The following is a 12,600-nucleotide window of genomic DNA, read 5'->3' as shown; positions in this document are numbered from 1 at the left end:
GGTCACCGGGAGGGGAATCGAGGACGGAGAGGGGAGAGTGGAGGTGCCGGATGGCCCGCGCCGGATCCCCGGGAGGCGGGGGTGGAGAGGGGAGAGTCCGGAGCGTCGGACGGTCCGGGCCGGGCCACCGACGGGGAGTCGGACGGGGGCGGGGGGGGGGGGGGGAGGGGGGTCGGGGCCGTCGGATGGTCCGCGGGACGGGGACCCCGTCCCACCCGATTATCTTCTATCTACCCGGCGCTTAGGACCGAGCTCGGCACGTAGTAAGGGCCGAACCGATACGACCGTCGCTTTCGCCCCGGTGCTCGGAACGGCGCTCGGCACGTAGAAAGAGCCCGGTTATCGTCACCGCCCCCGGCCCCGGGGAGGAGGCGAGGCGGAGGGGCTCCCCCTCTCCTCCCCCGACAAGTCGGGCCACCTCCTGGAGAGTACCCGCTCCTTAGAGAAGCGGCGTGGCTCGGTGGAAAGGGACCGGGCTGGGGGGTCAGAGGTCGCGGGTTCGAATCCCGGCCCCGCCGCCTGTCAGTCGCGTGACTCGGGGCGCGTCGCCTCACTTCCCCGTGCCTCAGTGACCCCGTCTGGGAAACGGGGACGAAGGCCGCGAGCCCCACGTGGGACAGTCCGATCGCCCCGTGTCCCCCGGCGCTCAGCGCAGTGCTCTGCACGCGGTAAGCGCCTGACAGATGCCGACGTCGTCGTCGTCCCCCGCGCCTCGGCGACCTCGTCTACGGAATGGGGTTTGACCGTGAGCCTCGCGTGGGACGGCCCCGATGACCCCCGTATCTCCCCCCCCCGGCGCTTAGGAAGCGCTCCGCGCGTAGTAAGCGCTCCGCGGATACCGGCGTCACCGGAGCGCGTCTCGGCGCGTGACTGGATTTGAATCCGGGTGTCCTCGGCCGAGCGCGGCGGGCGTTGGCGAGGGATCGCGAGGGAGGAGGAGGCGAAGGAAGGGAGGCGGGCGCGGCCGCCCGAGGGGAGGCGGGAGCGGCCCGCGGGGTCTCAGACGTGCGCCTTCCGTTCCCCTCCAGGAACGAGAAGAGGAAACGGATGCTCTCCTGCGGGTCGGAGCTGAACGAAGATTACCCCAAGGAGAACGACTCGTCGTCGTGAGTGCCCGAGGAAAGCCCCCGTCGCGTCCGGTTTCGCTCCCGCCTCCTCGGAGGAGTCGGTTCGCTCGTATCGGTCGGGCGCCTCCTGCCTGCGGAGCGCTCGCTTGGCGGAAAGGGGCCGGGCCGGGGAGTCGGAGGGCGTGGGTTCCGATCCCGGCTCCGCCACTCGCGATGCCGACGGCGACGACGGCGGCGTTTGCGAAGCGCCTGCCGTGTGCGGGGCGCTGTCCTAAGCGCCGGGGTAGATGCGGGGTCGTCGGGTTGTCCCACGTGAGGCTCGCGGCCTTCCCGCCCCCCTTTTCCAGATGAGGTCGCGGAGGCCCAGAGAGGTGAAGTGATTGCCCACGGTCACCCGGCTGACGAGCGGCAGAGCCGGGATTCGAGCCCGTGACCCCTCCCGAGCCCGGGCTCCTCCGGCCGGGCGACTTCGGGCAAGCCTCTTAACCGCTCTGGGCCTCGGTGACCTCATCCGGAAAATGGGGACCGAGACTGGGAGCCCCGCCCGGGACCGCCCGATGACCCCGTATCTCCCCGGCGGCGCTTCAGTGGATCCGAAAAGCGATCCCGAAGCCCACCGCCCCGTCTCGTCCAAGCCGGCGGCGAACGTGGAAAGCCACTCTTCCTTCTGTGACTCCTCAATGAAAGCGGGGTCGTCGAACCTCCGCAGGGGCGTCTGTCGAGCTACCTAGCGGCGGTACTTCCGGAGCGCTGACGAGGTGCGGGGCACTCTCGTAACGATAATGATAACGTTGCTGTTTGTCCAGCGCTCACCACGCGCCAGGCGCCGCTCTAAGCGCCGGGGGAGATACGGGGTCATCAGGCGGCGACCCCGCTTTCATTTAGGATTCACAGAACGAAGGGTGGCTTTCCACGTTGGCCGTCGGCTTGGACGAGACGGGGCGGCGGGCTTCGGGATCGCTTTTCGGATCGCTGAAGCGCCGCCCCTCCTGCTCCGGCCCCGGCAGACCGTCGCCCGGCCCGGGTCGACGTTTAAAGGCCTGTTTGCTCTTAACGATGACGACGATGGCGTCGATAAGGAGCTCACCGTGTGCAAACCGCCGTTCTAAACGTTGGTGGGGGGAGACACGGGGCCATCGGGTCGTCCCACGTGGGGCTCCCGGCCTTGCTCCCCATTTTCCGGATGAGGGAACCGAGGCCCAGAGAAGCGAAGTGACTCGCCCACGGCCACGCAGCTGACGGGAGGCGGGGCCGGGATTAGAACCCACGGCCTCCGCCCGCCCGGCCCGGGCTCCCCCCCGCTGAGCCGCGCCGCTCCTGTTTCCGTTCAGTCGGGAAGGGCGCCGGCCGACCTCCGCTCATCCGTTCAACGAGGGAGGAGTCGGTCTTGTAGAGAAGCCGTGTGGCTCCGGGGAGGGAGGCCGGGCCTGGGAGTCAGAGGTCAGGGGTTCGAATCCCGGCTCCGCCCCTTGCCGGCTGGGTGACCGTGGGCAAGTCGCTTGGCTTCTCTGGGCCTCGGTTTCCTCACCCGTCAAACGGGGATGAAGACCGTGAGCCTCGCGTGGGACGGCCCGATCATCCCGTGTCTCCCCCGGCGCTCGGAACGGTGCCCTGCACGTAGTGAGCGCTTAACGGATACCGACGCTGTTACCGTTCCCCGTGCCTCGGTGACCTCATCTCTAAAACGGGGAGTAACTGTGAGCCTCACGTGGGACGGCCCGATGACCCCGTGTCCCCCCCCCCGGCGCTCAGAACGGTGCCCTGCACGCAGTGAGCGCTTAACGGACACCCACGTTATCGTCACCATTAAATCCCACCGGCCAGTTCGGCCACCTTTCGGGTAAGGGGGCTCTGTGAAGGAAACGGAGTTAAAGATGACCCGTCAGTTGCCAGATTATGTCAATCTGTTCTTCCAGCAACAACAGAGCCGTGACGGACCCCGCGAGAAAATATCTAACCAGCGGCCGGGAGAAACAGCTGAGTTTGAAACAGGCGGAGGAAAACCGAACTCCAGGTGAGGGTCTCGAGCTCCGAGACGGGAACGTCAACTTCTGATTCCGTCGGCTCTGGCGCGGAGCTGAAAACTCCGGGAGAGCTCTGTCCCTCGGGGATTCGGGGGCGGGGCGGGGCGGGGGGCCGTGTCGCCGTCGAGTCTGCGGGTCGTCCGGGCCCTTCGCTTCCCTTCCCCCCTTAGCCGCCTGCGTTTCTGCCGCTTCCCTGCCCGGCGGCACCGCCCTCGGTCGGGGAGCCCGTCTGCCGACTCCGTCGCCCGCTCCCCGGGGCTCAGTACGGTGCTCCGGCTCCCGCTAAGCGCTCAGCGGTCCGGTTCGGGGCCGTGAGACCGGTCGATCCGAATCCCGCCTCTGCCGCTTGTCGGCCGTGGGAGCGAGGGGCGGGTCGCTTGGCCTCTCCGGGCCTCGGTTCCCTCGTCTGTCAAACGGGGACGAAGACCCGTGAGCCTCCCGCGGGGCGATCTGACGACCCTGTATCCCCCCCCCCCCCACCCCGGCGCTTAGAACGGTGCCCCCGCACGTAGGAGGCGCCTGACGGATGCCGACGTCGTTAATCGGCCGTATAACGGAAGACGGATCCCAAGCTTGTCGTCGTGAGCCGTCCCGCCCGGGGCCCGGGTTGGGAGAGGAGTTTGAAACTCTCCGCTGAAATGCATTTTCAGTCCTTTTGCCTTCCCCCTTCTCCGGTCGCTCGTAAATTTTTTTTTATTCTCCCCTCCTTCAAAAAAAAAAAATGAATAACAGAGGCGCTTGCCGAGCGCTTCCTGTGTGCCAAGCACCGTTCTGAAGCGCCGGGGTCGATCCGAGCCGAGCGGGTCGGACACGGTCCGGGTCCCACGTGGGGCTCGCGCCCTCAATCTCTCCCCCGATCAGACCGTAAGCCCGTCAGAGGGCAGGGACCGTCTCTGTCTGTTGCCGACTTGTTCGTTCCCAGCGCTCGGCACAGAGTAAGCGCTGGGTAAATACGGGTGGATGAATGAACGACTGATCCCCGCTTTCCGGATGAGGGAGCTTAAGGCCCAGTGGAGTGACTTGTCTAAGGTCTCAAAGCGGGAACGTGGCGGAGCCGAGATTAGGACCCGTGACCTCGGGCTCTATCCGCTAAGCCCGCGTCTCCTCCCAGAGGCCCTCCCAGACTAAGCCCCACACTTGCTCATCTCCCACTCCCTTCGGCGTCGCCCCGCCTCGCTCCCTCCGCTCCCCGTCCTCCCTCCCCGCGGCGCTCGCGTCCGCCTCCGTCATTTTCTTTATCTGGACTGATGTCTTTCTCCCCGCCTCTAGACCGAACTGCTTATCGTGGCATTGTGCTTTCCCAAGCGCTTAGTACAGCGCTCTGCACGCAGTAAGCGCTCGATAAGGAGGATCGAAGGAACGGGCAGGTCTTGCACTTAAGCCCCGGACCGGGTACGCGGTAATCGGGCCGCCCACGGTCCCTGGCCCGAATGGGGCTCACCCTCTCCATCCTCGGGTAACCGAGAGGGGACGTGACTTGCTCGGGGTCACGCGGCGGACGAGGGGCGGAGCCGGGACTAGGACCCGGCTCCTCCGGCTCCACCCGCCAGGCCGCGTCGCTCCTCGGGTCGCCCCCGGGGCCGTGTCCGTAAACTCCCGTCCGCGTGAGTCGGCCCGCCCTTCCTCGGAACGCCGGGGTCCGGACAGCGGAGGACCGAGGGACGATGGCAACTGTGGCATCCGTTAAGCGCTTACTGTGTGCCGGGCACCGTGCTGAGCCCTGGGGCAGATCCAGGCTTATCAGGTTGGACACGGTCCCCGTCCCACGGCAGGACCCGCGGGCTCGGTCCCCGTTTTGCCGACGAGGGGGCCGAGGAGGGACGTGACCTGACCGAGCCGGTGACGATGATGTCGGTATTTGTCAAGCGCTTACTTGGTGCCGAGCGCCGCTCGAAGCGCCGGGGGAGACACGGGGTCGTCGGGTCGTCCCCCGGGAGCTTCCTCCCATTTTACGGAGGGAGGAACCGAGGCCCAGAGAAGTGACCCGCCCACGGTCACGCGGCTCCTAAGCGACGGAGCCGGCATTCGAACCCGTGACCTCCGACTCAACAAGCCCGGGCCCGTTCCACTGGGCCGCGCCGCTTCTCCCGGCACCCGGCGGACGAGCGGCGGAGCCGGGATTGGTGTCCGCGGCTTGAGGAGGCGGGCCGGTCGTCCTCGTTTCTTGGAAGATCTGGGTCTGGGTTGGATCGCCCGGCTTAGCGTGGCTCCCGGGCTTCGTTAAGTAAGGAATGAAGGTTGCTGTTTGTGAGGCGCTTACCCTGTGCCAAGCACAGCCCTGCGAGCTGGGGCAGATGCGAGGTCATCAGGTTGCCCCCCCCCCCCCCCCGGGGGGGCTCCCGGGCGCCGGGTGGTCACGGATGAGGTCACTGAGGCCCAGAGGGGTGAGGTGACTCGCCCAAGATGGCACAGCAGAGAGGCGCAGCTGCGCTGGGGAATTCCACAAGTAAAATCGGAGCCTTTGGGATCATCCGGGGGGGGCTCATCGTCCCCTCTTCCGGTCCCCTTTTAGCGGGCTTTCGCCGTCGCTCATCGTCCTGCCGTGGGCCGGCGGGCAGAGCCCGGGAGCCGGAAGGATCTGGGTTCCGATCCTGCCCCCGCCGCTTCGCTCCCGTGGGCGACCCCGGGGCGGGTCACCCGACTTCTCTGGGCCTCGGTTCCCCCCCGTCCGTCAAATGGGGATTGAGCCCGGGAGCCCCGCGGGGGACCGGGGCCGGATCGAACCCGTTTCCTCGCGCCTCCCCCGGCCCGGGGTAGTAAGCGCTCGCCGTCCTCGCGGGAAGCGGCGCGGCTCAGCGGAAAGAGCCCGGGCTCGGGGGTCGGAGGTCATGGGTTCGAATCAACCCATTCGAATCGAGCGTGGGCGAGTGGCTTGACTTCCCTGGGCCTCGGTCCCCTGGTCTGTCAAATGGGGACGGGGGTCGTGGGCCTCACGTGGGACGACCCGACGACCCGGCGTCTCCCCCAGCGCTCGGAACGCCGCTCGGCACGCAGTAAGCGCTTAACGAACGCCAGCGTCGTGACCGTCGTCGTTCCCGGACGCGAAACTGTCGTCGTCGTGATGACTGTCATCGTTCGCAGCCGGGAAGCAACTTGGTCGACGGGGGCGGAGCCAGAACGCCTCCGGAAGACCCCGTTGGCGGAAGGAAATCCCGCGGGCGGAGGCGAAGGGTTTCCGCGTGATTCGGGGACTGACGATCCCTCTCCGGGGCCTTTCTTTTCCAGGGGTTCTGCCGTTGCAGTCGTCGTCCTTCTACGGCAGCAGAGCCTCGGCCAAAGACCACGCAGCCGCAAACGCCAACGGAGACAGGTGGGCGTCGGCGGGGAAGCGCTTCCCTTCTCCGTGCCTCGGTTCCCTCGTCCGTCGAACGGGGATGAAGACCGGGAGCCCCGCGGGGGCCGACCCGCTGACCCCGGATCTCCCCCCCCGGCGCTTAGAACGGCGCCCGGCGCGCTTAACGGATAGCATAGTCGTTATTATCGGCGGCGGGCAGCCGACCGCTGAAAACCGGCGGGTCCGTCCAGCTCAGCCAGTCCGTCGCTGCGCCTGTTCATTTGATGGTATCTGTTAAGCGCTTACCACGTGCCCGAGCACGGTAAGGATAACGGTGATAGCAGTAACCGTGGCGTACGTTCGGCTCTTACTACGCGTCGGACACCGTACCGAGCGCTCCGTTGTCCGTCCCCCCCGTTTGGACCGTGAGTCCGTCGTTGGGCGGGGATGGTCTCTGTTGGCCATTCCGAGCGCTTAGTCCGGTGCTCTGCACGTAGGCAGCGCTCAATAAGTACGACCGAACCAACGGATGCCCGGAAACCGGGACGGAAACCCTGGGATTGATCGACGGACCGACTGGCTGGGCGCTTCCTGTGCGCCGAGCACCGTCGGCGCTGGGGACGGGGCTTGGGACGCCGGGAGCGCTTAAATAATAATGATGGTATCTGTTGAGCGCTCACGACGTGCCAAGCGCTGCGCTGAGCGCGGGGGTAGATACGCGGTGATCAGGTCGTCCCACGTGGGCCCCACGGTCTTCGTCCCCGTTCCACAGATGAGGCGACTGAGGCACAGAGAAGTGAATTATAATTGTAATAATAATGCTGGGATTTGTTAAGCGCTTACTTTGTGCCAGGCACTGTTCTGAGCGCCGGGGGGGGGGCGGGGTGGATACGAGGGGATGAGGTTGTCCCACGTGGGGCTCCCGGTCTTCATCCCCGTTTTACAGTTGAGGTCGCCGAGGCCCAGAGAAGTGAAGTGACTTGACCGGAGTCGCACAGCTGACAAGCGGCGGAGCCGGGATCAGAACCCGCCACCTCTGGCTCCCAGACCCGGGCTCTTGCCGCTAATCCTCATCGTTAGCATCCCGAGCGCCGGGGTAGATAGAAGCCAGTCAGGTTGGACCCGGTCCCCGTCCCCCGTGGGGCTCCCGGTCTTCACCCCCCTTTTACGGATGAGGCGGCCGAGGCACAGTGAAGTGACCTGCCCTCGGCCACGCAGCCGACAAGCGGCGGAGCCGGGATCAGAACCCACGGCCTCTGACTCCCAAGCCCGGGCTCTTTCCGCCGAGCCACGCTCCTGCCCTGTCAGTGTTTTTTGGCTCTGTAGCGAAGGGGTGCTGACTCTGACGGTGGGCCGGAGGGGGTGGCCGGTGGTTGTTTTTTTGTCATTCGTTTTTTTTTTAAAAGAGGGGTGTGTTTAAACTGTCCTTTAGAAAAAAATTTTAAAAATTTTTTTAAAAAAAAAACATTTAAAAAAAAAAATGAGGCTCACAGTCACAGGGAGAGTAGGTATCCCTGTTTGGCAGATGAGGAATCTGAGGCCCGGGGAAGCAGAGTGACTCGCCCGAGGTCACGCGGCTGTTCTTCGTTCCCGAAATGGTACCAGATTAGGCGGCTGGAGAAAACTGGAATTCCAGTCCTCGCGCTCCTCGGAAGGGAGTTTAGCACATTTCCGTTCACCCTCCCGAGAGATTATCGGAGACCCCGTGACGGAGCGGAGGGCGAGGAATCCGAGCGATCTGTCCGTTCCCGGCCCGGTTTGATCTTCGCTTTCGGCTTTTACCCCTCCTCGCCGGGCGACGCCAAAGCGAGCGGCCGAGGTGGATCGCCTCCCGTGACTTTCCTGCCTCCACGGGATCGGCGAGAGCGGGGCCGGGCAGGAGAGCCCACAGGGGTTTCCTCCCCGCTAAGCCGCCCTCCTCCCGGTCGCCCCCGTTCCCCGATTTTCCTGTGTCACATCAAGCGGCCTTAGGCCGTGAGCCCGTCACTGGGCGGGGATGGTCTCTTATCTGTCGCCGAATTGCACGTTCGTTCATCCTGTAGCATTTACCGAGCGCTCGCTAGGTGCGGAGCACCGGACCGAGCGCTTGGAACGGACAGCTGGGCGACGGGGAGAGACCGCCCCCGCCCGACGACGGGCTCGCGGTCTGATCGGGGGAGGCGGACGGGCGGAGACCGGACGACCTCGTCACGATAAATAGAACGAAGGGGACGGACGCCTCCGCGACAAAATAAATAAGGGAGTAAAAATCCATCCAAATGAGCAGAGCGCCGAGGGGGGGAGGGGGGGGGAGCGGGGGGAGCGGGGGGAAGGGGACTTAGGGGAGGGGATCGGGGTGGGGGGGCAGAGAGGAAGCAGAGGGTGAAGGGGAAGCTCAGTGTGGGAAGGCCTCTCGGAGGAGGCGAGCTCTCAGGAGGGCTCTGAAGAGGGGAGGAGAGTCAGTTTGGCGGAGGCGAGGAGGGGGGACGCGGCCCGGGGGTCGACGGCGGGACGGGCGAGGACGGGCGACGGCGAGGGGGCGGAGGAGCGGAGCGTGCGGGGTGGGCGGTGGAAAGAGAGAAGGGAGGAGGACGGGTAGGAGGTGGCGAGGGGATGGACGGCCTCGATGCCCAACGGCTTAGTTAGCGCAAGCGCTCAGTACGGTGATGCGCACGCAGTAAGCGCTCGGTAAATACCGCCGAATGAAGGTTTGGAGGTACCCAGAAAGGATCTCCGGCAGACCTCGGTTTGCCGGAAGGTCAGTAGAAAGGGTTTGAGACGCGGCCTCGGAGAATTCGTCCGCGGCCACCACGAGCCGCCCAAAACGCAGATGGGTTCGCGAACCGGCCAAGCCCGCGTGGTCTGTAGAAGGCCGGGTGACTCGACCTCGGACGAGCGTACTTCGGACACCTCGCCGGGGGGACTCGGGCCGGGAGGAGCCCGGGGAAGACGGCCCCGCCGGACGGCCGGGGACCCCGACGGCGATAAGGGAGGAGCCGTCGGCGAGGCTCCGGAGCAGGGCAGGAAGGAAACCGTATCCGGAGAGTCGTTTCGAATGTGGAAAGAAAAGGACGACGACTAGAAGGGGTCCGGGGATGGAAGCTGTAATCCGCTTGTCGGGTAAGGGGGGGGGTCCTCTCCTTGTGCACCTCCCCCAACTGAGTGGAGGGCGGGGAGGAGAGAGGCTTTCCGGGTGACTCGCCTTCAGCCCGGTGAGCTGTAAAAATGATGATGACGTTGGCGTTTGTTAAGCGCTTACTCCGTGCGGAGCACCGTTCTAAGCGCCGGGGTAGATGCGGGGTCATCGGGTCGTCCCACGTGAGGCCCCCGGTTCGTCCCCGTTTTCCAGACGAGGTCACCGAGGCCCGGAGAAGCGAAGCGACTCGCCCACGGTCACCCAGCTGACGAGCGGCAGAGCCGGGAGTCGAACCCGCGGCCCGCGACTCCCAAGCCCGGGCTCTTGCCACCGAGCCACCTTGGGTGCGGGTTACGGGTCAGAGGCCGGACCGCGGGGGACGCGATGGGTTGCCGGGAGCCTTCCCTTCAAGGTTCCGTCTCCGTTCCCTCGCAGGTCCGGCGTTTCGAGTCAGACTCCCTCCGCCAAGAGGAGCCTGGGGTTTCTCTCGCAGCCGGCCCCGCTGTCGGTCAAGAAGCTGAGGTCTAACCAGGATTACGCCGGCTGGAATAAACCCAGGGTGTCCTTCGCTACCCACCCCCAACAGCAACTGCAGGGGTATCCGTTCCTATCGTTATCCTCACCAGTACGGTATTTTGCTAAGCGCTCGCTCCGCGTCGGGCACCGAACTCCGCGCCGGGGCGGAGGCTGGGAGCCGCGGGCGGGGATCGTCACCCGTCACCGTCTTCGCGGACTTTCCCGCGCGCTCGATCCGGTGCCCCGCGCACGGTAAGCGCTCCGTAGCGTTAGACCGTGAGCCCGTCGATGGCGGGCAGGCGCCGTCTCTGTCCGTTGCCCAACTGTCCGTTCCAAGCGCTCGGTACGGTGCCCTGCGCACAGTGGGCGCCCGACAGACGCGACCGAACGAATGGTCCGAGCGGATCGGGGCGGAAACCATCCCTCTCCCACGCGGGGCTCGCAGATTCGACCCCCCCCCGTTTTACGGATGCCCGGAGGTCACGCAGCGGACGGGTGGCGGGGCCGGGATCGGGTCCCCGCCCCGTCTGCACCCTTTTTCTTTTAGGGCATTTCTTAAATCCTTACTGTACGCCGGGAGTCCGTCCCCCCCCCCCCCCCGCTCCAGACCGTTAGCCCGTCGCGGCCGGGGGACGGGTCTGTTCCCTGTTGCGTTGTCCTCCCCCCGGCGCTCCGCGCACGGTAAGCGCTCGGCGAATGCGACCGAACGAACAAGTGCTGCCGAAGGTATACAGGTTAATCCGGCTGGACGCGGTCCCCGTCCCGCGCGGGGTCCCCAGTCGTCACCCCCCGTCTTAACGGATGAGGAGCCGAGGCCCGGGGAGGTGAAGGCCACTGGCCCGAGGCCTCCCGGCAGACGGGGTGGCGGAGGCGGGGTGAGGACCCGGGTCCTTCTGACCCCCGGGCCCGGGCCCTACCCGTCGGGCCACCCTCCTTCACGTGGTCCCCGCCTCGGAGGGCCCGGAGGCGAGGCCTACCCGGACGGGCCGCCCGGAGGGCGCCGAGCCGGCCCGAAGTGGAATCCATGAGACCCCCGCGGCGGTTTTCGAAGCCGGCGCATTTGGGCCCCGCGTTTGAGAAGGAAGACGGAGCGACCGAAAGTTCTGGGAACTGCTGTGCGTCGTCTCCGGCCCCTCCCCCATTTCCGCAGACCCGAGAGAGCGCTGGTTTCCCGATCTCCCTTGGTATCTCTTCCTGGGCACCCTTTCCCCCCCCCCCCCCCCCCCCATTCCCTCCCTCCCTCCCCCCCCCCCCTTCCCTTCCCTTCTCATTCTCCTCCCTCTCTCCCCTTTCCCCTCTCACTTCACCTCTCCGTTTCTCTCCCTCCCTCTCTTCCCCCCCCTTCTCTCCCCATCTCATTCCCTCTCCCCCCCTTCCTCTCTCTCGCCCCTCCTCTCCGCCCCTCTCCCCTCTCTTCCCCTCTCTCATCCTCTTCCTCCTCCTCCGTCTCCGCCTCTCCCCCTTTCTTTCTCCTCCTCCCCTTCTCATTCTCTCTCTCCTTCTCTCGCCCCTCCTCTCCGCCCCTCTCCCCCCTCTCATTCTTTCTCCTCCTCCGTCTCCGCCTCTCCCCCTTTCTTTCTCCTCCTCCCCTTCTCGTCCTCTTCTCCTCTCGCCCCTTCTCTCTGCCCCTCCCCCCCTTCCCCCCCCTCATTCTCTTCCTCCTCCTCCGTCTCCGTCTCTCCCCCTCTCTTTCTCCTTCTCTCCCCTTCTCATTCTCTCTCTTCCCCTCTCGCCCCTTCTCTCTGCCCCTTTCCCCTCTATTCCCCTTTCTCATTCTCTTTCTCCTCCTCCTATCTCCATCTCTCCCCCACTCTCTCTCTCCCCTTCTCATTCTCTCTGTTCCTCCCTCTCGCCCCTTCTGTTCATTCAGTAGTATCGATTGAGCGCCCACTACGTGCGGAGCACCGTACTAAGCGCCTGGAATGGACAGATCGGTGACAGGTGGAGACGGTCCCTGCCCTCTGACGGGCTTACGGTCTAAAATCCGGTCCCTTTCCCTCCTTCCCCTCTCTCGTGCTCTTTCTCCCTTCTCCGTCTCCGTCTCTCCCCCCTCTTTCTCTCCCCTTCTCATTCTCTCCCTTCCCTCTCTTCCCCTCTGGCCCCTTCTCTTTGCCCCCCTCCCCTCTATTCCCCTCTCTCGTTCTCTTTCTCCTCCTCTGTTTCCATCTCTCCCCCCCCCCCTCTGTCTTTCTCTCCCCTTCTCTTATCTCTCTTCCCTCTCTCCCCCCTCTGTCTCTCCCTTTCTCTCCCCTTCTCTCGTTCTCTTTGTCCTTTTCTACCTCCATCTCTCCCCTCTCTCTCTCTTTCTCCCCCCACCTCCTCCTCTCCCTCTGCCCCCGCCTCTCTGAATTATATTTGCGGACAGAAGTGTGGAGCCTGGATTTAGGGCAAAGAAGAACTTCCGTTCTTCATCCGTCCACACGTTCGGTGGTGTTCGAATGCGCTCGGTGTGCAGAGCACTGTACTGAGCGCTTGGGAGAGCCCGTCACTGGGCGGGGATCGTCTCCGTCTGTTGCCGGATCTCCCGTGCCGAGCGCCCAGCACGGTGCTCCGCGCATAGTAAGGGCTCGATAAACAGGACTGAATGAACGAGCGCGGGACAGC

General features: G+C 65.4%; 1 protein-coding gene across 3 annotated transcripts in view; it reads left to right on the top strand.

Annotated features, from left to right (window-relative positions):
• USP37 (ubiquitin specific peptidase 37) overlaps positions 1-12,600 on the top strand; it is a 98,462-nt gene that overhangs the window by 32,011 nt on the left and 53,851 nt on the right. For 2 of the 3 annotated variants that reach the window (XM_039913504.1, XM_039913505.1), the window contains exons 6-9: positions 1,029-1,106; positions 2,984-3,081; positions 6,317-6,401; positions 9,916-10,077. In XM_039913504.1, the coding sequence (XP_039769438.1) occupies positions 1,029-1,106; positions 2,984-3,081; positions 6,317-6,401; positions 9,916-10,077 (423 nt within the window). The remainder of the gene's footprint in view (positions 1-1,028; positions 1,107-2,983; positions 3,082-6,316; positions 6,402-9,915; positions 10,078-12,600) is intronic. The other variant, XM_039913507.1, reaches the window with a different exon arrangement.

This window comes from Ornithorhynchus anatinus, chromosome 1 (assembly GCF_004115215.2).
Source record: "Ornithorhynchus anatinus isolate Pmale09 chromosome 1, mOrnAna1.pri.v4, whole genome shotgun sequence".
Taxonomy (NCBI): domain Eukaryota; kingdom Metazoa; phylum Chordata; class Mammalia; order Monotremata; family Ornithorhynchidae; genus Ornithorhynchus; species Ornithorhynchus anatinus.
The sequence above is the reverse complement of the archived record's forward strand: the minus strand, read 5'-3'. Positions and strand labels throughout refer to the sequence as shown.